Here is a 24,672-nt window from a genome sequence, read left to right as displayed (position 1 = left end):
AGCTGAAGCAAGTAGGTTGTAATTGTATAGTTGTAATTTTAGGTGACCAGGGAAGGGCTTGTGGAGAAGGTGGATATTCTAGTAAAGAGTTGGAATTGGGAGATAAAGCCATGGACATATCTGATAGAACATTCTAGGCAGAAGGAACAGCATATGATAACAACATATGCAAAGGCTAGAGCGTGCCTGGTGTGCCTGAAGAATAGCTAGAAAGTCAGTATAGCTGTCCTGGGTAAGCAAAAGAAGCAGTGTTTGATGAATTAAGAGATAAGAGCAAGCAGACCATGTAAGGCTTCGTTAGCCATTATATGAATGTTGACATGTTATTCATTGACTTTGAAGAAGCAGTGCTGGGGAGCATAATGAGTTTGATACATGGAAGGATATATGTTATGTAACACTTGAGGCAGAATGAGTTGGAAATGAAGAGACCTCTGAAGTTAGTAATTCATAGGCGATAGTAAATGTGTATATGAACTTGTGCTACAGGTCAGTCTAGAAATATTTATCAGAGGGCTTACAGACTAGAGAGGAGAGCTGATGTGCAAACAAATTGGTTCTTTATGGAAGAATTTGGGAATGATTTGTTTAAGGAACAGACAAAAAGAAAGGCTTTGGAGATAACATGGGAAGGGAACAACCAGGAAGAGACTAATTCTCTTGTGACAAGTCAGTATAAAAAGAGATTTACAAAAGGCAGAGAGCCTTAATCACCAGTGCCATCGACATTGTTATTTAGAATGGGCACCTTTCAGTTTGACAGACTAAAACTAGCTCCTAATCAAGACTTACAAAGAAAAAATAGTAATAATACTATTTCTGCATATTTTGTGTAGCCGTTAATTCACTTCCAGACCTCCTTCATACTTTATTAGAGTTTTGTTTGTGAGACTGACAAAACATGCATTTTTTTAAAGTTATTATTTGGCTAATGAAGGAGCTGAGATACAAAGACATCTTAAAACTTATAGCAGCCATTTAGCTGGTTAGTAGCAGATGAAGGCAAGAGCCCAAAGCCCAGATAACCGGTCATCTCTAGGGTGTTAAAGCTGTTAGAGAACTGAAATGTGCTATAGCACAGTCCTTTCATTTTATGTGTAAGGAATTGAAGCTTTGAGACTTGGGCTGTCTTGGCATGGACACAGTTTCTCCATGGCTGAGCGGGGTTTGGAAATTAGAGAATGTTCATTATTGCAGGCCTAATGATGGCTCACCTAGCTTTGTAGAGTAGCTTTTCATTGATCTCATTCAATCCTTAAAACAACATTATGAGCTAGGTAATGTCATCCTCATTTAAGAGCCAGGGAACTGAAGCTGGAAAAAGATAAATAACTTGCTCAGAGTCACACAGCTAGGAAGGAAGTAGCTGAGTCGGGATTCAAACTCAAATGTATCTGACTACAAAGCTTTGTCTTCTTTGCATGTAGTTGTCTTGACTCTTGACTTTCAGCACAAAATCTCTCCTGCTACTTTAGCTGCCTACATAATCAGTGACGGGTGCTGAAGCTTTTTTCTTGTTTGCTTGGTTTTGTTTTTAGAGATTGTGTCTGTGTGCATTCTGACCTGAGCACAGTCGTTACCCTTAATATGGAAAGGAGGCTATCAAAACAGTTGATGCTGGCTGTAGCAATAAAGCACTCCAGACTGTGTAATGGCTCAAGAAGAAAGAATATATTTCTTGCTCATATAAATAGTCCATGACCGTTTCAGGTCTGTGGAGGGGCTCTGTTCTACACAGTCATGCAGAGAGCCAGGCAGACAAAGACGCTGCTGTTTTTAACAAGTAACTTCCAGGGTTTCCCTATACCTTAGCCCCCAGTGGGCAGGTGGAAATATCAGGGAAGCTCATACGACTGGTTTTGTGAGTCATTGCAATTACATTATTTCTTGTTCTAGAGCAAGAACTCATTCACATGGCCTCTCCCATCTGCAAAAGAGGAATGCTTAGGACACACCTTTGGGAGCCCAAGAAGAGGAGATGAGAGAGCTAGCTTGTTTCTCCCACCAAGGCTCTGTTTCATTTATTTGTCTTTTTACTTTCCCTCAAACATTCTGATGCATGCTATGTTCAATACAACTGTGGCATTTGGCAAATGTTAGATAATAATCAGGTTTATGTTTGCTATACTTGTGGCATTTTATGTAACTAATTTCGCTTCCTTAAATTCATGCGATATTTTTTGAGAGGAGAGAATCCACATTTTAATGGGATATATATTATTGATTCATAGATTCTATCCCTGAATGTTTTATAATTATAATTATCTCAAAATACAAATGAATATTTTTAAAAATCCAGAAAATCATTTTGCAGTCCTAACCAGTTTCCCGATTACAAGTTAATATTAATTGTTTTCCTCTTCTGATTGCTAGTAAATAGTGTCCAAAGTTAACATCCTATGTGACAGGAGAAATGTAATAGATTTTGCTTAAGAATCTATTTTGTTTATTAGTCTTATGAAGTTCATTTTTATTCTTTTCAATCTATGGAGGAGAAAACAAAGATTTGGAAAAGTCTAAACAATGTATTCATGTGGTTATAAGAAGGAATTTGAAGTCACCTCATTGCCAAAGCCCAAGTTCTTTACATTCCAGTTTGCCCTGATAGACTCTGAGCATCTGGAGCATAAGGACCTTATGTTTCTGGAGCATAAGGACCTTATCTTTTCACTCCTACATCACGGGGTGTAATACAGTGCTTTATACATGTATGCTCAATAAACTTTGGTTGAATGAATGAAAAGTATCCACTTTTCCTCATGACTCAAACTCCTCCCTGTACGAATCCTTAGAAATGAGGAAATTCAACCTGAGCCACTGCTTCACTATGCACTTTAACTAATTATCGTGAAATACAATAGTATCTACTTGGAAATAAGCTTTTAGAAAAACTTTATTGCTTCTGTTAATTTCCAAATAGCAAACTGAGAGGGAGGATATCAGATGAAGGAAGAGGTTCATCTAATTTCCAAGAGACTAGAATTTTGCAAGAATCAAAGGACTTGTTTGCAAAGGGCTTTTGATAGCAAATTCACTGTACATTCTAAATAGAATTAAATGTTTTGCTTACAGCACATCCTATGAAAAAAACCTTGGGTAGTCATCTGTTTTTCATTAGTAAGAAAAACTCAAGGTATAAGTAGGATCCTTCATTGAAGGCAGTTATAATATTGTCTTTTTGTTGCCTGTTGTGCTGCCTAAAAAATCTCTAAAGATTAGACATAGAAACACAGTATTAAATAGAAACTACATGGTGTCTTTAAGAGGTAAATAACATATAATGGTTAAACTAACCCATTACATTTAGTTTTGTGAATTGTCATTGCATCTTTGTGATTTGCAAACAGCAAGAAATCTTGTGGTACTGTGAATCTCTATTACAGCACTTTTTCAGCATTTATTTCATTCAGATCATTGTCATTTATTTTTTCATTCATTCATTCCCACAAACTTTTTATTGGACACCTTCTTATTTCTTGACACTATAACAAAAAAATGTAAACCTAAAATGTTGCCTCTTTTTGAGAAATTTGCATTTGAGTGATGGCACAAAAGGGAAATAACCATGATAGAGTAAGATGTGTACTTAAATGGGTGTGTGTGTGTGTGTGTGTGTGTGTGTATACTGACTCACTTGGGGTGGAGGGGGGCTGTGCGCCTGGAGGAGTTGGAGAAGGTGATATCGATTGGAGTTTGAAAGATGCATATGTGTCTCCTTCCCTTGATTGTGAGCTCCTGCGTTTCAGGAATCACATCTTTGTCATCTTTCATCCACCACAACACAAAAATCATCCCAGGCACATGTTTTCAGCTCAACAGATATTTAGAGAATTGAATAAATGTGTTATCCTTGTATAAATCTTCCTTTCTTGATTCATCAACAAGATAATATGATAGAGGAAGGAGAAATGCAGGTTCAGGCTAGTTGTGAACCTGGTTACACCCTTTGTTAGCTGTGCAACCTGGGCTGTAATGTGAGTTATTATGTAGCCATCCCTTGGCACTGAGGATACAGAGGTGAATACCACAGGCTCTACGCTCAAGAATCCCCCAGAATCTCCTGTTTCCTTTGCCACATTTTCAGATCTGTGCTGGATTAAACTAAATTTAAACACAATCTTAGGACTTGTAAAAGGAAGAAAAAATGATTATTTTTATCTGTCTGTTTCCTTTGGGATGGCTGACATACTGTGTGGTGCAGCCAGGCTCACTGTGATTGATCAGAAATCCTTGGGAGAGAGAGGGAGCCCCGTTCCCAGAGCATCTGTCTTATTGGTTTGCCTGTGGCAAGTGCTGACTGAGAGAAACAAATCTCTGAGGACAAAAGCAGCCATAATCCATTTATAATTTTTAAAGCCCCAAAGTGTCGCTGAAAAGCCTCCAAGTGTTTTCTGTATTTGGTCTGTGGCCATTGCTTTAACAGTACTGTGATTCTGAAGAAAGAGTGCCAGTTTTATGAACATGATGAAAATGTGAGCACCTCTCAAGTAGTCTGGTTACATATCAAATGAATTTTTTGGCTTCAGTTATAAATCTTGCACACAGAACAGAGATGCGCTGCCTCGTTAGCAGGTGCCTGTGTGTGCTGAGCTCTGGTTATTCTCGGTAAATTCCTGAAATCTGCTGTGGGCATTTCAGCTCAGCAAGGGACATCACTACTTTTCTCATTTTCAGTGCAAGCCAGGAGTTCCCTTGTGTCTCTGGGGGAAATCGTAGGTGTATAACTGTCTGATTGTATAACTGTCTCACTTTCTATGAGAGCCCTACACAGATAACTTTGGTCCTGCTAGATCATAGAAGCTTTTACTGGTCTCTCTTATCAAGTCGTTTGGGGAATAAAAATATTTGCAAATTGAAAAAAATATTTACACATTATTCAGCCCTCCTCCTCCTCCAAGAGATCACCTATTGAATTGAGGGCTGGAAGAATTATTTTTAATGTGTTCAGATAATTTATCCTCCAAATTGGGATGGTTTTGAGAGTGAAAGGGGAAGCAGATGTAAACCAGACCTGTCTCAGGCCAGCCAGGACATATGATTGTTTTGTTCCTTCGAGAAGCTTTTGCTTTTATATTTCCTGTTTCCCCATAGCACTAACTGTGACTAGATAGTCGTTACGTAAATATTGTAAGTAGTCTCTTAAGTGACAGGTTCAGTGGGGATTATGACTGCCTTTCTCGGAGCTTTGGAAATAAGGTAGAATTTGTTGCTGCCCCATTGCAATGTTCTTTCAGCCAAACATAGTGAAGTTACCTCTAAAAATCAGTCTTCTAACCTGTATTCAAAAAATACTGAACTTACTCTGTAACCTAGGGTCAGCTCTTCTTCTTTATGAAACATAGCCGCCAGGCACTTCTCTTTGTCAATATTCAACATTTTTAGTAATCCATGGTGTCTCTTACAGAACCACACACCTGTAAAATTTCAGAAATGACTACACAGTTGTTGAAAATACATTTTCTGGGGATTTATAATAAATGTACAACACACAACCGGACTGCAGTAGCTGAAGGTGTCATAGAAGCGCTGATTGCTTTTAGAAACCTAAGGGATGCTGTATGTCAAAGGACTATATGGACTGAATGATTCAAGCCATAAAGGAAGAAGATAGCAGTTGGTGGAAAAAGTCAGAGCCGGAGTTGCCCAGAATAAAGAGCTATACCTTTTCTCTCTTTACTTGGCTGGAATGCCAGGAGACGAGAGTGACAGGTTCAAACTATATTCACAGCTCCGTGCACAACTCAGGACTTGTGCAGGTAATAGAACCACTGGTAGCTGATTGCCTTGAGCTGATGCCTGCAGCAGGGAACTGTTGAAAGAGACTCCAAAATGTGCTTTAATCATTATGTGTTATATCCCAATATTAATTAGATTTCTATTATATAAGCCTCCCAAATATTTCTGGGAGAACTAGGAGAAGATTCCCAGCCAACAATGGGTAAATTCCAAGAAATAATTACATGGAGAGGGTGAGCTGACCCTGATATAACAATTGACAGCTCATCTTTCTGCAATAGTGTCAAGTCCTTCAGCTCAGAGACAAGCCTTTGGAGTAGTTTGTTTGCTGATTCTAAAAAGACATTTGCTGATTCTAAAAAGCCAAATCCTAGAGCAAACAAAGCCTAGATGACTTTCATCAGGAATGACTAAAGAATGAGGATCTCTGTTTGACTATCATAAATCAAGTCCTCAACTAAATCAACAGTTTTAAAAGAATTAGAACAGTATTTCCCAAACTGTGCTTCCCAAAATATTAGTTTCCAAGATATTAAGGTATCTCCCCAAAAGCATTCCCCAGCCAAATATATTAGGGAAACAGTACATATTATTATTTTCTTCTCTAAGCTTGGCAGGGCGTATAATTATGAATAGTCTCTGAGACTGCACTATAAAAAAACATCAGTTTAACACTATTTAACCCAGAGTTTCCTGAATTTATTGGTTCATGGATATTTTCAAAGAGTACGAAGTAATATCTGGAATTACTGTTTTGGAATTATTGAATCTGAAAAAAGGCATATGCATTCAATAAAACTGCCAAACATCCTCAATTTAGTTTTTGGTGATTCAGAAGCCAGCACAGCATTTGCAGTTGGGAATGTCTTATGACCATCAGCTCTCATTCATTGTTCAATAAGGGAGAAAGCATCCAAAAAAATGAAGCTTTGAATTTAGATTCTAGAAAACAAAGGAGGGTCGGCGATTTGGTTCTTCCTGTAACTTTCATTTTAGGTGACTAACCAGTTTTAATTGATATGTTGACATGAACATGTTTTAGGTGTTTACTGAAAGGTTAGCATCAAAGGAAATTAATGTCCTGGTGGGCTTGTGTTTTTCTCTGAGGCAGATATTGATGAATGTACAGAGGGAATCATTGAGTGCCACAACCATTCCCGCTGCGTTAACCTGCCAGGGTGGTACCACTGTGAGTGCAGAAGCGGTTTCCATGACGATGGGACCTTTTCACTGTCCGGGGAGTCATGCATTGGTAAGCAGCTTTCAGCCATGCCCTCCATCTACCTGGACCTTTGCAGGAAGGGCAACATGCTTTGGTCCTCTATTCATCTCCCAGTGTTAAAATCTGACCCCTCACTGGTTAAACTTGTCAATTTTCAAATTTCCTTCCTCTACAATTCAGGGATTAGACTAGGGATTATGCAGCATGGGGTTTTAGAATTTTTGTACAGAAACCAGGGCAGTCAGAAGACAAAACCTGGGTCTTTTTCTAACATGTTTAGTTCTTTCTAAGGAAACCATGATGGTTTGCTGGAATTTTTTTTGTTAACAGTTTCAGACACAGTTGTGGAAGAGGAAGAAATATTACTGGGCTTTGAAAGTTTAGTTTAAATCATAGCTCTTTTACCACATAGGTCACTGCACCTCTCTGAGCCATCATCTGTAAATGTGTAAAAACGTGGATAGTAATACACATATATTGTTGGGATTAAATGGAATACCATATATTTAAAGAGCGTAAGCTCTGAATTGATGCACAAACATAATATAATTGCATTAACCTTGTTATTGTTGCTATTACACCATCATCTTTGCAAGGTCTCCCTTAATCACCGTTCTGCTTGTGGTTCTGTTCAATGCTGAATAGAGAAAGTTAACAGATAAAGCTCTTCACTTTCAAGACCTTACAACTTTCATGTAATTCAAACAGTTGATCATAGGTGTAATTGTTACCATGAGAACCTTGGCCAACCCAGTGATTTCAAGTTATGTGGACTCAGCTGAATTCTTAATACTGATTTGAACAGACCTAGCAAGCATTCTGATTATGGGTCCCCAAAGTCCAGACCATTGGATTAGAATTCATTGTTTCTGCTCGTTGTGTGTGTGTGTGTGTGTGTGTGTGTGTGTGTGTGTGTGTGTTTAAGGTTGCTACACCTATCCACTTAGTGTTTTTCCAGCTTCTCCCCTGAGATTGCTCTCAAGGACTGAGAAATTAGGAACAATAAGCATGCAGCATGAATTGTCCACCACAGTTTTCACATTACTGTTGAGAGGCATACAGTGTCATTGTTAAAAGCACGGACCCTTGAGCCAAATTTCCTGCAGTCATGTTCTCTCTGTCACTTCTGCATTGGTTACTTTGGGCAAGGTCTTATGTAGTCAGTACCTTGGTTATCTCATATGATGAGATAAGATGGAAATGTTCGTATCTAGTTTATATGAGTGTTGTGAGAATTAATTGAATTAATATCTGTTAAATTGTTCAATAAATGTTAGTTATTATTATTTTAAATGTTCCTGCATATTCAGCACACTGCCCCATACTCTATCCATTTTTTTTTATTGTTTAAATAATGATTTATGACTTCAGCAAGAGGTTTGCATTTATTCTGGGTCTTCATATTCTTGCTTTACATACAACTAGGGACTTCTGTATGTGTGCAGCTCAGTGTAAATAGATGTTATGTCAATAGGACTGAATCGAATGGCTTTTGTTGTTATTGCTTATGTGTCACCAGGCCCCAAGGAAGCATATTCTTTGATGTCTTCATAGGAGTCATCACTCCTCTCCTCTGCTAACTCTAGAGCTTTTACTCTGGTGTATATTTCTATAGCTTCACTCATTACACCACCATACAACTTATGTTCTCTCTGACTAGACTGCGAGCATGAAATCGACTTTGTTCTTTGTTTCTCCAATGATACCTTTGGGTAGTTGGTGTTCAATAAATGAGAAAATGCAACCACTTCATGTGCCCAATAAAGACACAAAATCACAGAAGGATGTCACTTTGCTCCCAGCCACATAGCTGTCTTGATACAAGTTGAAACTCAAGCCTGGGTCAAGGATAACTCTATAACCCAGATCCCAGGGAAAGTCCCAATTTATGCCTGTTATTCTGTCATTACCAGTTACATCAGTTACAGCCCTGTCACACTCATAAATAGGATGACAGATGTCATAGTCCTCTCACCTGCTGATTTCTCTCTGCCATGCTGAGTGGCATGCCTGGGGCGGGAAATCGGGGAGACCGAAACTCCCGACTCTGAGGAGGCGCCTTGTTCATCCATGTGATCTCTGGTCTGCACAGGACAACTTCAGCAAACTGGACTCCTTGGCAAGGGAACAGAGTTGTTTTTGTTAGTGGAATTTTTAATTTTTAACTGTTAATCTGAATTCCCTTTCATTTCCATACATTTGAAAATATCTTTATAAATGGGTCCCAGTAAGGACAGAAATATGAGCATCATTTAGTTTTCTTTTAGTAGTCAAGGGCACTCTCTTGGTTCAGAATATTTCTCGATGAAACAGATGTATAAATCAGATCGTGTCACTTTTTTGTTACAACATTCTATTGCCCTCCCACTGAATGTAAAATAAATTTCTAACTTCTTCGCATGGACTTCAAGGCTTTAGGTGATGTCTAACTCTTGGACTCACGCCCCATGTATGTTCGCCTTTTTGATCTTTGAACATGACAACGAACTCACCCAGTTTCAGGGCCTTTGCTGTTCTCTCTGGGACACTCAACACCTGTCTTGTCACATGACTATGTTCTTTTTTTAAATTTAGTTCTCAGCTACAATGCCATTTTTTCAAGGAGCTCCTCCCTGACCATTCTGTCAAAAGTAGCCCTTCCCCAGTCCCTTCATTCTCTTTTACATCTTTTATAGCATTTTCTATTCTCAGGTTTACTGTGCCTACACATGTGTGTAATTGCCTTCTGCCACAAATACACAAATTCCCGATGGGCAGAGACATTGTCTGTCTTTTGCCATTGTACCCCCAGCCTCAAGAACAATCAGGCACATAGTAGACATTTGATGTGCATATGTCGAATGATTGAAGGATAGACGATCAAAACCATTTCAGGTTGGGTTTATTTTGTATTTTGTTTGACATAACTCGTTCAGTGTGGCGGATACCATTAGACGTTAAATATCACAAAATCATGTTAGTCTTTTATTACAGAAAAAAATATTTATTGATACTAACCATCACATTAGCATTGTAGGAATATGGATATGCACAAGATAAGATCTCTGTTCTTGAGGGATTTGTGACCAGAAATATTCTGAATCATAAGAACATATCTTAATGACACTAAAATTATCATGTCAGAATAAGTCCTAATAACATTAGCTACTAATGCTTATAGTTTTTTTAAAAAAGCATCCAAAACAATTTTTAAAAAATTTTAAGTGTTTTAGCAACATGTACTCAGCTATGCTTTTTTTCCCCAGATAATAGCAGAAATAGCATATGTTAGAATCTAAAATGTGGCAGTTGTAGGCTTTTAGGAGAACAGTCACATATCACGCTATGCCATTTTTTGATAGGTAAGGATAATTACTCCTGCTCTATTTACTTCATCAGTTATGTTAAGCATTCAGTTTTATTGACGTCATAGAGAACAGCACCCATGCAAGATTTACTATTTCATGATCAAAATGTTTCAGATTTGCCTGTCTTTCTCCTAAAGTAGATCATATGGTCGGAGAAGTGACTAGTCTTAGGTATCTAAGAGGCAGACAGAATCACCATTTTTTGAGGAGTTTAGCAAAGTCAGAGCCAACCTCTCCCTCTTCTCCCTCCCCCACCTCATATCTTTATGATTACAAGAAAGAGGAACACACACAAATTAGCCTACTGGTATTTGCAGAACCAGAAGGTGACAGTGATCCATGTAGGGCACAATGCACTCTGTGTTTGAACATTGTGGTAGGAGTCAGAGATCCTCAGTTTTAACACAGAAGTTGTAAGCAATTGCTTATTTATCTCAGCATAGTTATCTGGGTCATTTAAAAATGAGAACTAACATATAATTAACAATGGCATAAAAAGAGCAGTATCTTACATATTTTAAAAATAAGATTCCAACTCCCTTGGATGTCAGTCTGTCTCCATGATCTTGCTTCTGCATATGAATCTTTTTATCTGCTCTGCTCCCTCTCATACTCTGCATGGATCATCAAGCCTACTCAAACACATCTTTCACTCTTTCCAAATCCTGTACTCTCTTTTCTGTACTCCTTTGCTTGTATGCTTTTCCCTGACCATCCCTCTGTCCCCATTTCCACCTGTTATAGTCTTACTCCCAAACCAGTGATCCTCAAATCTGTTTTAGTGTAGATTCAAAAGGGCAGCTTTTTAAAAAGACCTATGATGGGACATCACACCCTGAGGATTCTGATTCAGTTGATCTGTTATGAAACAGACTGAGGCCATTTTTTTTTAAATCTCAAAGTGATTAGAAAGAGAATTCAGTTAACATAAAGAGCCACTGTCATAGATTTTCTCTAATAATAAAAAAATAAATACCTTTTCTCTTACATGTCCCCACATATGTTTATACCTCTTTTATAGAACTTACTAGATCAGGCTTATCTTCTTCATCACTTCTTTATAGCCTGTAGTTGAGGTCTTTTGATATCCATTAGAAATTTGTATTGAATTAAATTGTATTAATTATACATTTTTGGTCTAAAAAAATTCAAATCCCAATAACCTCAGAACATACCCGAGGATGACATATAGCTATTCTAACGGGACGTGGAACCCCTTAGCCTCCCATTATTGCCTCCTCCATAGGGCTTGGTTGTATGAAGTAGGTTCCCAGACCCGGGAGCCTGATCTCTGGTCACTGTAAATGGCCCAGTGGAGATTTGTCTTGTCAGAGCAGATGCTGTGGCTGTCATCAACATGCAAAGCAACATAAAACAACCAGGAAAAGTCCTCTCGAATCTCTTGGGATGGAGACTTCAGTTTAACTGGCTGATGTGTCAGGGTTGATTGCAATGGCCTGAGAATGATTTGGGTTCTGCTGTCCCTGCCGTGCCTAGTTCTCATAGGAATGAGATAAAGAGGGCTGGAACCTTGGAGATGTCCCTGTGATGAAACTCACTGAGGGGGTAGGGAATAATGAAGCCTTACTGAGTAACAGTGCGATATAGTGAAGAGGCAGGTCTTTTAAGTCTATATAGTCCTAGGTTCAAATCCCAACTTGACCATTTTTTGGCTGAACAGCATTTAGCAAGATATTTAACCTTTCTAAGCCTTAGTCTCTTTAGCATGCAATGATTAAAATAATACTTGGAATTTTTTTCTAATATGTGTTCTTTATGCAAATATCCTGGCAAGTAGTTGATAATAACAGTCAACATTTAACTTCCCTTCACCTCAGATCTCTCACCTGTCAAATGAAGATAGCGACAGTAATACTAAAAAGAGCTAGCATTGAGAGCTCACTTTGTGCCAGGCCCTGCTCTAAGCAATTTACAAAAGTGCCAACCTCATAAGTTGCTATGGAGTAATTGTGAGGATGAAATAAGCGGACATCAAAAAATGCATTTAGTACTTGCGTTCTAAGTGCTCAATAATGTTAGCCATTATCACTAACACTATGTGCCAGACACTGTTCCAGAGAATTTTATGCATTATTTAATTGAGTTCTCACAATTATCATAGGAAGGAAGCCCTCTTACTATCACCCTTTTAAAGATAAGGAAAGGTCCCAAGCATCGAGATAACTTCTCCCAAATTCTACAGTCAATAAATGACACACAGGCCATAATCCAGGTGTGTTTGATCCTAAAGCTTCTGCTTTTAATATGCTAACACTAATGCTTTCTGGAAGGGAGTAAGACCAGTGATGAGCCCACAGGTAGAGGAGATGTTAAGCAGAGCAGCTGGAGGTCAATGAGACAAGACAAAGAGGGAATGAGAGAAAATGAGGGAGGCCCAGATGGAGCGTTGCACTATTCTGTTTAAACCAAAGGTACTGGCGAATTATTTTATCCACTGGACTCAAGGGCAGTGTTTGGGAATCATCCTTCTAGACTAGGGACAAGATGTCAGGGCGTCAAGTTCTTCACAGCTGGTATCACCTTAGCCTTGACAGTAATGATTCCTGGTTAACCACCGATGTCATCCCTTCTCTGTATTTTTGGTGCTGTGAAGCCAGGATAGAAAAGAGACAGTGGTCATTAACACATAGTTGCAGATGTTAAACCAGGTGAGAAATGGGTCCTATCAGACCCTCTGGAAGTTTTCTGCTCCTTGTGGAGTGCAGCCATACATACATAATCCTGAAAATGTTCAGTATATGGGATAAACTGGTTATATCCTAGGACCTCTCAGGCAAATGTACCTCCTCAGTTTCGGTGATAAACACTTCACAAAATGATGTTGAATAGAGTTCATTGCACTAAATAAACTCAGGCATGAACCCAGAGTTCTTTGTTCACCTCAGCCTATCTGGGCTGACACAACAGGCCTATGTGCTGGTCTCCACTTAAACTTTTAAATGAAAATCAAACATTTTTGAGAAGTATTCTAACAGGGCATCAAACTAACTATAGAGTCTATTATGTAAATAACCCGTAGCCCTGTTTGGTATCTTTTCAGTGATAATTTCTCTATTGTTCAAATACCTTCCTAATGGCAGTTATGATCAGGCATGGAGGAAATAAGACAACTTAATACTCTGAAGCAGTGATTAGTGTAAGGGGACCTCAATTCTTGTCCAGGTGAAGATAACATGGGCCATACTGAAGAGGAGGAAAATTAGAAAGCTATTTAAAAAACCTTCATAAATATCATGATGTTGTAATGTGTATCATATCTATAAAAATAAGCCTGCTGTGGTCTTAGCACTAGATTGTGTGAAGGATGCAGAGAACTAGTCCCTAGGGACTTTAAAATACCAAATTGGATAGGGTTAGGGTTAGGGTTAGGGTAAAAAAAAAACCAAATTGGAATCAAAAATCAACATGCATGAAACAACCAATAGCATTCTGATACCAGTTATAATTAACTGTAGAATGATGTAGTCAACACTAAAATACATAGGTAATCAGGGAAGAGAGTGATCAGAGAGAATCAAAGAACAGTCATACCAGACTGCATGGGGCTGATTAGACACGAAAGGTAGGAGGGTTAAGTATATTATACGTATAAAAGAAATACTAATAAAGGCTAAGATTAATCCATTATTTCATGTTCTAGGTACTCTTCTAAGAGCTTTACATTTCCTAATTCGTTTTATTCTCAAGACAAGTCAGGTAGGAATTGTTATAATATCTGCCTAATGGACAAAGAAACTGAGGCACAAAGATGTTCAGTATATTTTGCATGGTCATACAGCTATTACCTGGTAGATTTCTTGACCCAGAAAAGTGTTATTCAACATCTTTTTGAAGAACTATGTACAAGTTTAATATTTTTGAAATATTAAGCAACAAAAATATTGCTTTCTGTATTGCCCCCTAAGGTCTTGCCGTACAAGTGATACTATAATAGGCATATTTTTATTTATTCAGTGCCAGTTATGTGCCATTTAACCTTCAAAAAACCCTTGTGAGATAGATAGCAAATAGGGGGAAACACATCAAGTAGCACAGCCATGTGTGAAAGAGCCTGTGTTCTCTTTACTCTCCCAGTTGCCTCTGTCAATTGTTATTAATTAGAGATAACTTATGAAAGGATTAAATTAAGGTGTGACTAGTGATGACTATTTAGATAATTGTCTCATTTTCTACTTCACTGTGTTCTTGTAGATACACCCTGGCATAAAGCCTATGGTTTCTTAATTTATTTTATTTTATGTGCGTGTACAGAAGGAATTAAAGTTTTTCTCCATGACAATGTATTCTGGAGGTCATCACATAACTGAGAGAGAGAGAGAGAGAGAGAGAGCACGAGCGAGCGGGGGGCGGGGGCCATGCGGTCTAGAATGGTGGCCTTCTAAGAGGTCACCTCTGTACATCAAAATGTTCCTCTGCTGAGAGGTGGCTTCAGGGTGACGGGAACTTCTAATATTGCTATGTGATGATGATGTCTAATCACAGACATGGGGATCAAAAGCTCATGTTCATCATATAAAAGACAGGCATGCCTGAAGAGCTGTAGCAGGGCAGGTGAATAAGCTCGCTCACACTCTGCTCTGCACTTGAGGTCTGAGCATCTTGAGGTCTGAGCATCTTACTGTCTCCTGTCCCCAGGTGCATTGAACTAAGAAACACTGCTCTGCTTGTAGATCTCATGTTTTTGGCTGGAGTCTGGTTTCTGCTTGGCATAAAGAGAGCAACAACAAAGTGATTTTGAATAATTGAATCCTTTTCTTTTTCCCACATTGGCATCAGTGAGTAAAACCTAACTGGGGCATTGTTTCAAAGGAGGACATTTATCTAAAGCCTAGATCTTTGGACACAAATGTTGGGATATATTTCAACAGAGGGTTTTATTAGGAAGCATATTTGGCAAGTTCTAAATTAATAGAAGTAAGCTGGTTTAATAACTGCAAGAATTTTCAGAGGCTTTACTGTGCATTGTTAGTATCCCAAATTTATTTAGCTTTAAACACCTTTTTTCTCCCAGCATCCTGTAGATTTGACAATCTGTAGTATATACTGGCTGAAAACTTAAGAATGAATATAGCCCACTCTATGTATTTTTAGAAAATCTTCTTTATTCAGTATCATTGAATGATGGCTGCTCAAAGAGGGTTTTTTTTTTTTTTTCTAGTTCTGCAACAAAAATATATTGAGCACAATACTTGTCCTTTAAGTACCAACAATTTTTATACTATATCTAATTTGGGTGTAAGAAAATTTGGTCGATTCCTTTCTTTTTTGCTGTAATCATTAAAAATGTAAATCTCTTAATTCTACTATACCTTATAGAGTGATTTTTCTAAAGGCTTATAAGGTATGAATAGCTGGTTTGTCCCTAAGCTAAATGGGGCCAGTTCTTATGTTTTCGACAAACATTTCTTCTTTGAATAGATAATTTGTCTCATTTTCATATTGCCAGCCTAACCTGTAATTTTTAAATAATATCTAGATCGCTCTACTTTTCTATTGTGGTAAATGAAGAATTGGTAATGTGATGTCTCAGGCCACAGCAACTCAGAAGCAGTAATTAGAAGCCAGTTGCTTATTTAGACTCTAGGGATAGAAAGAGGAGTGATGCAGGTCTCCAGAGGCACTTGATGACAATTTTATGCTGCGTGAATAGGCCTAGTGGGAGTTCTGAGAAAGGGAAGTAAATGAAGATGGGAGCTGTGAGGAAGGCTTTATTGGAGAGGTGGAATGTGTACTGGCTGGTACAGGAAGAATAACAGCTGGCCGATACACTGAAAAAGACTGATATTTTCCCCTAAAAGATTCTTTGCAATATAGTTGTGATTTTCTTTAAGGCCTCCTTTTCATTGTGAACTTGGCATTTTTGGAAAGATCAAGCAACAATAGAGGCACTTTGATTTTTTCCTGCACAGGATCTTGAAGCTTATACCATGCAAAATCTTCTTTATAGGTTTTAAACAACTTTTTTAAAAGTTTCTTTCTGAATAGTTAGCAGATCCAACTGAGTGACAACAGAATGAGTAGGATATTCCAAAAAAACAGTTGCCTAAATATTGCTGCCAATGAATTCAGTGTTCCATGTAGCTTAGGGAAATAATTCAAGAAGTGTGGTCCTCAGGCCAGCAGTATCAGCATCCTCTGGGAAGTTGTGAGAAATAAAAATTCTCTACCTTACCCATAATTACTGAATCAGCAAATCTAGGGATCAGGCTTGGTGATCTGTTTTTTGTTTGTTTGTTTGTTTGTTTGTTTTTAAACAAGCCCTCCTGATTTTGATTCCACTCAAGTCTGAAAACCACTTCTTTTGGAATTTCTTTGAAAGCCTTCAGCGGAGTCCATAAATGCCCTGGAACTGTATATGTGTGTACATACATCTTTGGAAGGAAGCAGAACCATAGTTTCACTGGGATCTCAGAATGACACTGACCCCGCCAGTGTAGAAAGCACTGTTGAAATATCAGGATCCAGGCTCGGTGTTTCCAGTCACCTCTGATCTAATTTCTCAGTGTTTTCCACCTGGGGATCTACAGTTCAGTCTCAGAGGACATTCATCTGCCTTCCTGCCTCAGGTTCTAAATTCTCCTTAATATTGAATGCTGTGTAGTTGTCAGCTTCCTGCCTCCCGAAGCATAGTGTAAGCAAATATTTCGTTACAGAAACTTCTGGCTTGAATGTCTTAGAGCCAAAGATCTTGTCTATGCAGCGACTCAGAGATCCGCCTTTACAACTTCTTTGAAATGAATATTGAATTGTTTGTTTTAGTCTAAGGTTACTCGGGCTGCTGTGAAATATTTACCTGTGGGTTTATAGGCAGAGAATTATAAACTGTCATACTCAGACCAAATAAAGCACTGTGAACATAAAATCACCAATAAGTGTTCAATGAGCATTTATTGGAAGGATCTGGTATATGTTGGTCTACATGGAATTCTTAGACAGACAGAGAAGACTATCTTTCCAGTCTGGAATGGAGAGAGAGGAGGTGGGCAGCGATTGGGGGAGGTTGAGCTGTGGAGCAGGTAGATACATTAGTAAATAAAAATAAGAGACTCTAAGGAAAAAGTGACTAACTCCTCTTGAGCTTGGGGCATATGGGAATGGCAAATGTATATGGGAATCTTTCACAGAAAATATGATGTTTTCATTGGCACTATAATATGAGAAGGAATTTTTCCAGGCAAAACAGGTATTAAGGTAAATATTTCAGGCAGGAATAACACTCTGATTGGAGCAGTCATGAAAGAGATCTAAATGTGCCCAGGGGATGGTGAGACTTCCAGTGTGGATAGAGTACCTGATATGTAAGTGTGTTGTGGGTGGGAAATGACAAGAAAGGAGACCAGATTATAAAGAGTTTTATCTCTGGGATAAGGAGTTGAAAGTTGTAAATTCTATTTCAGAATATCGATGTTTCTTAATGTTGTTGAAATATGTATTTTGTTGTTAAAAACACTTTGATACTTTTGAGGAAGCAGCCATTTTAATATAAAATATAGCTATATAAATCTAGTATTTCTGACAAAATTTCAGACCCACTATCATACTTGTATCAATGTGATTTTCTAAACACCTGTGTAATTTTGCTCCTCTTATTCCTTTTGCTTGGATTGCCTTTCTTCTGGAAAAAAGTGAGGTCATTAAGAATTAGCCAGCTATCGACCATGATCATTATCAAGAAACTACTACCTGCTCACATTTTTGTCCTATAGTTTTTATAACAACCCATCAATTTTGTTATTATTCCCCTATTTTATACATGGATAAATGATAGAACAGAGAGGTATGAATGTTTTTTGGCTACACAGTAACAGTTTCTCAGCTGAGAAGTTGTGAAATGACTTACTAAAGCAGTTAACTTGGGGGCACATAAGTAAAATATAGATTCAGATACAAGTTACTGCTGGTTCCTAGATCTATGACCTTGTAGCAACTCAAACTGGGTCATTTTCTTGCTAAAAAAATCGTTGAGATAATGAGATTGTGGTATTATCAGCCTGTTAGTTCAGCTTCTCTTTGAAGAGATCTAGGCACAAAAATAGTAGGATGCTATTGTGATGGACCAAGCATAGAAATGGACAGGAGTGAATAAGCTGTATTATGCGATAGATGGTAAGGATTCTATCTGCTCCAATTAATTATAATTGCCTTCAATGTTTTATTATTACCTTTTACATATAGTGAGCATTGGCTAATATTTAGAGAATCTGTGTATTGGTTTGTGTGTTGAAGATTTAACGTTTGGTCTTTGCAGAATGTCACTATATTTATTTTCTATAGAATCAGGAAGTCAAAATGCCTCTATTCGCATCCTGACTCAGAACCTTACCAGCTATATGGCTCTGGGCACATTGCTTGACCCGTGGTACCTGTTGCTGTACTTCTTATACTGGGGTACATTTGTTACTGAAATATACTGCAGCATGCAAGGGAACACAAGAGCTGGAAGAGGAATCCTACTGTACTCAGTGGTTTGAGGGAGAAATGATCGATCAAAATAATTCTAACTAAATTATAAACTAGAAGACAAAAATGACAGTTTTCTATTTTTAAAATAGAAAACACGAAGCCTCAAATAAAGGTGGTTTCCCCTGTAGGATTCTGAGAAGTGAGTGTTTACTCTTTCCTGCCATGGCGATGAACCTTTGAGAAGCAATGATCAGTTGAGTCTCAGTTTAGATATCTTTTAAGTGGAGGTGATGATGATAAAGCTAACATTCTAAGTATTTTGAAAGGACAGATTAGGTCATGAATTTAAAAGGATTTTGAAGAATCTGAAGAGTACAGTGTATAAGAGTAAATTGTTATTATACCTAATAAAAAGATAGGAATCTCTATTTCATAAAGATATGTTCTTCGTGACTGAGTAAAAGGCCTTGGGGATGGTCAGGATACCAAAGCATCTGTCAATTCCTTGAGAAGATACATGGAAGGAATTATGTGTTGTTTGCTTCATCCTGTTAATATTTAACCTTCCCAGGAGTGGGGAATTTTGCCTGTTTTATTTGCTATAGTATCCCCAATGCCTAGAACAGTACCTGGCATGTCATACATGCTCAGTAAATATTTGTTGAATGAAATAATAAAAGGACTCAGAGCAATTATTTCTATTACTAAAGAGGACATTGGCCCCTTATGGCTATTTACTCTACTGGAACTCATTTACTAGAGATTAGATAGACCATCAATGAACTGTGAGAATTCTTTTTGTTTATATTCTAGCAGCCTGAGTGGTGTCAAATATAAGCAAAGCCAGACACTGAAGTGGTAAGGACAGATTTTTATTTTTAAATTATTTTTATTTTTTAATCACAGTTGACATGCAATATTATATTAGTTTCAGGTGCATTGATATAACTTATAAACTGACAAACTTGCTAAGTCTAACACCATCTGAGATCATACATAATTATTAAAATATTACTGACACTATTCCATATGCCGTACTTTACATCTCCATAACAGTTTTTATAACTGGCAATTAATCCCTTCCCCTTTTTCACCCAACCTCCCAAACCCCCTCCCAGCTGGCAACCATCAATATGTTCTCTATATCTGTGGATTTGTTTTTGTTTCATTTTGTTTTGTTTTCATTTATTTTGTTTATGAAATTCCACATATATTAGTGAGATCATATGATTTTTGACTTTGTCTGACCTACTTCGCTTAGCATAATACTCTCTAGGTTCACTCATGTTGCAAATGGCAAGATTTCCTTCTTTTTATGACTAATATTCATTGTATATATATGTACCACTTCTTTATCCATTCATGTATCAATGGACACTTAGTTTGCATCCATATGTTGGCTATTGTAAACAATGCTGTAATAAACATAGGGATGCGTACATCTTTTCAAATTAGTATTTTGGATTTGTTCTGATAAATACCCAGAAGCGGAATTGCTGGGTCATATAGTAGTTTTATTTTTAATTTTTGAGGAATCTTTCTACTGTTTTCCACAGTGGCTATACCAGTTTGTAATCCCACCAACAGTACATGAGGGTTCCCTTTCTCCACATCCTCGCCAGCACTTTTTTGTTGATTTATTGATGATAGCCATTCTGACAGGTGTGAAGTGGTATTTCAATGTAGTTTGAATTTGCACTTCCCTGATGATTAGTGATGTTGAACATCTTTTCCAATGTCTATTGGCAACTGTATATCGTCTTTGGAGAAATGTCTATTCAGGTCCTCCGTCCATTTTGTAATTGGACTGTTGTGTTTCTTTTGATGTTAAGTTGTATAACTTACGTATTTGGATATGAACCCTGTATCACTACCCATTCAGTAAGTTGTCTTTGTTTTCTTGCTGGTTTCCTTTTCTGTTCACAAACTCTTTAGTTTGTTTAGTTTGTTGTAGCCATATTTGTTTATTTTTTTTTTCCCTTGCTCAAGGAAATATATCTCCCAAAAATATTTCTAAGCGATGTCTAGAGTTTATCTGTTTTCTTCTGGAAGTTTTATGGTTTCAGGTCTTACATTTAAGTCTTTAATCCATTTTGAGTTTATTCTTGTATGTGGTGTAGGAAAGTGATGCAGTTTCATTATTTTACATGTCTGTCTAGTGTTCCCAGCACCATTTATTGAAGAGACCGTCTTTACCTAATTGTATATTCTTGCCGCTTTGTCTCTTTGTCATAAATTAACTGACCTTATAAATGTGGGTTTATTTCTGGGCTCTTTCTTCTATTTTATTGATCTGTGCATCTGTCTTTAAGCCAGTGCCATGCTATTTTGTTTCCTATAGCCTTATAGTATAGTTTGATATCAGGTAGCATGCTACCTCTAACTTTGTTCTTTCTCAAGATTGCTTTGGCTATTCGGATCTGTTGTGGTTCCATGTAAATTTTAAAATTATTTGTTCTAGTTCTCTGAAAAATGCCATTGATATTTTGATAGACATGGCATTGAATCTGTATATTGCTTTGGGTAGTATGGACATTTTAATGATGTCGGTTCTTCCTATCCATGAGAATGGTATAGCCTTACATTTATTTGATTCTTCTTTAATATCTTTCTTCAATGTCATAGTTTTGCAAGTACAAGTCTTTTACCTACCTGGTTAAATTTATTCCTAGTTACTTTATTCTTTTTGATGCAATTGTAGATGAGATTATTTTCTTAATTTCTTTTGGGTACTTCATTATTGTTGTATAAAAATGTAACCAACTTCTGAATATTAATTTTGTATTCTGCTACTTTACTTAATCCATTTATTAGTTCTCATAGTTTTTGGTAGATTCTTTAGGGTTCTCCATAGTGTCATTATACATGACATGATACTATATATAATGACAGTTTCACTTCTTCGGTTTCAATTTAGACACTTTTTATTTCTTGTTTGATCTCTATGTCTAGGACTTATAATGCCAGGCTGAGTAAAAGAGGTGAAAGTGAAATTTCTTTTCTTATTCCTTATCTTAAAGAAAAAGCTTTCAACTTTTACCATTGAGTAAAATTTTAACTGTGGGTTTACTACATATGTCCTTTATTACCTTGGGGTATGTCACCCCATCCCTATTTCACTGAGAGTTTTTATCATAGATGTTAGATTTTGTCAAATGCTTTCTCTGCATCTATTGATATGATCATATGATTTTTATTCATTTTGTTTATGTGGTATATCACATTGATTGATTTGCAGATATTGAACCTAATTTGCATCTGAAAATAAATCTGACTTGATCATGGTGCATGATCTTTTTATTGTATTGCTGAATTCAGTTTGCTAATGTATTGTTGAAGATTTTTACATCTATGTTCATCAAGGATATTGGCCTATAATTTTCATCTTTTGGAGTATCTTTGTCTGGTTTGGTATCAGGGTAATGCTGCCTCATAAAATGATTTCAAGAGCTTTCACTCCTCTTTAAATTTTTGGAATAGTTTGAGAAGGATAAGTATCAGTTTTCCTTTGAATGTTTGGCAAAATTCACCTGTGAAGCCATCTGGTCCAGGACTTTTGTTTGTTGTAATTTTTGATTACTGATTTGATTTTGTTAGTAGTTCAGTCTGTTCAAACTTTCAGTTTCTTTCTGATTCAGGCTCGGAAAGTTTCTAGGAATTTATTCATTTTTCCTGGTTGTTGAAATTGTTGGCATGTAATTGTTCATAATATTTCCTGATAATCTTTTTTATTTCTGTGGTGTCAGTTGTCATTTCTCCTCTTTCTTTCTGATTTTACTTATTTGGGCACTCTTTATTTTTTCTTGATGAGTCTGATTAAAGTTTTATCAATTTTGTTTTTAAAGAGCCAGCTCTTGTTTTGTTTTGTTTTGTTTTGTTTTTACACTCTATTTAATTTTGCTCTGATCTTTATGATTTCCTTCCTTCTACTCACTTTGGGCTTTGTTCTTTTTCTAGTTCCTTTAAGCATAAAGTGAAATTATTTATTTGATATTTCTTGTTTCTTAAAGAAGTCTTTTATTGTCATAAATTTCCTCTTAGAACTACTTGGGGTTTGTGTTTTCATTTGTCTCCAGATATCTTTTGATTTCTTCCTTGATCTCATTATTAACCCATTTGTGTTATTTAGCTTCCACGTGTTTGTGTGTTTTTCAGTTTTCTTCTTATAATTGATTTTCAGTTTCATTACATTGTGATTAGAGAATATGATTGATAGGATTTTACTCTTCTCAAATTTAATGAGACTTGTCTTGTGGCCTAACGTGTGGTCTATCCTTCTGTTGCTTTGGGGTATGATGTCTTTAAAATATCAAGTAATTCCACTTGCTGTAATATGTCATTTGAAGCCATTGTTTTCTTGTTAATTTTTCTGTCTAGGTGATCTATCCATTGATGTCAATAGGTTGTTAAAGTCTCCTACAGTAAATTTTGATTAATATTGATTTCTTCCTTCAATATTTGCTTTATATAACTAGGTACTCCTACTTTGAGTACGAAATGTTGATGGGAGTTAATCTTCTTGTTGTATTGATCTCTTTATTATTACAAAATGGTTTTTTTTTTGGTCTCTTGTTACAGTCCTTGTTTTAAAGTCTATTTTCCATGATATAAGTATTATTACCCCAGCTTTTTTTTGTCATTTTCATGCCTTTATTTTCAGTCTGTGTATGTCTTTTGATCTGAAGTGTGTCTTTCATAAGCAGCATAAATCTGGGTCTTTCTTTTATCCATTTAGCACCTTATGTTTTTCTATTGGAACATTTAGTCCATTGATTTTTTTAAAATTAATTATTGATAGGTGTGTAGTTATCGATATTTATTGTTTTCTGATTGTTTTTGTAGTTCTTTGTTCCTTATTCTTTTGCTCTCTACTCTTGAATGTTGATGGCTTTATATAGCATTGTGTTTGGATTTCTTTCTTTCTTTTTTATATTTCTCCTATAGACTTCTGATTTGTGATTACCATATACTTCATATATACCAAGCTATTTCAAGTTGATAGTTGCTACAATTTTTACTCTTCTCCCTCCACGTTTAAGTTTGTCATTATTTTTTCTTCTTTTGTGTGTGTATTTCTGTATATTTCTTAATTTATTATTGTAATTATATATGATCTTCCTACTTTTGCCATTTAATATTTTTACTAGATTTATAGTTGGTTGCTCTGCTGCTTTTATTGTATGTTTTTTGTGTGTGTGTGAGAATTTTTTTCCGTATTTTTCTATTTTTTTTTATCTTTTTTTAACTTTCTTTATCTTATCTTTTTTTCTTAAAAAATGTTCCCTTAACATTTCTTGTAATACTGGTTTAGTGGTGATGAACTCCATTAGTGTTTTCTTATCTGGGAAACTATTTCTTCTTTCATTCTAAATGATAGTCCTGCTGGGTAGAGTAATTCTCATTGTAGGTTCTTGCTTTTCATCACTTTGAATGTTTTGTGTCGATCTCTTCAGGTCTGCAGAGTTTCTGTTGAGAAATCATCTGATAGTCTTATCTGAGTTCCCTTGCATGGCACTAGCTGCTTTTCTCTTGCTACTTTTATAATTCTCTCTTTGTCTTTAACCTTTGGAATTTTAATTATGCGGGCCTCTGTGGGTTTTGGTGCGGGCCTCTGTGGGTTTCTCTTGTCTGAGACTCTGTACTTCCTGGACTTAAAGTCTCTTTCCTTTGCCAGCTTAGGGAAGTTTTCAGTCATTATTTCTTCAAATAGGTTTTCAATCCCTTGCTCTTTTTCTTCTCCTTCTGGTACTCCTGTAATATAAATGTTGGCACACTTGATGTTTACCCAGAGGTCCCTTATACTATCCTTATTTTTTTTAGATTTTTTTTTTTTCTCTTTTCACTGTTCCAATTGGGTGTTTTCCACTAATTGTTAATGTGATCCTCTTCTTCATCTAATCTACTGTTGATTACCTCTGATGTATTCTTCATTACAGTTATTTC

The 24,672-nt window shown here is 36.7% G+C and overlaps 1 protein-coding gene across 1 annotated transcript in view; it reads left to right on the top strand.

Moving 5' to 3' along the window:
* The window catches only part of LOC105293752 (protein kinase C-binding protein NELL1-like), a 282,706-nt gene that overhangs the window by 225,056 nt on the left and 32,978 nt on the right, over positions 1-24,672 (top strand). Inside the window, exon 4 of the mRNA XM_023532094.1 lies at positions 6,848-6,988. Within this exon, the coding sequence (XP_023387862.1) occupies positions 6,848-6,988 (141 nt within the window). The remainder of the gene's footprint in view (positions 1-6,847; positions 6,989-24,672) is intronic.

Source organism: Pteropus vampyrus, unplaced genomic scaffold, assembly GCF_000151845.1.
Source record: "Pteropus vampyrus isolate Shadow unplaced genomic scaffold, Pvam_2.0 Scaffold76, whole genome shotgun sequence".
Taxonomy (NCBI): Eukaryota; Metazoa; Chordata; class Mammalia; order Chiroptera; family Pteropodidae; genus Pteropus; species Pteropus vampyrus.
Note: the sequence above shows the minus strand (reverse complement) of the source record. Positions and strands in the feature narration are given on the sequence as shown.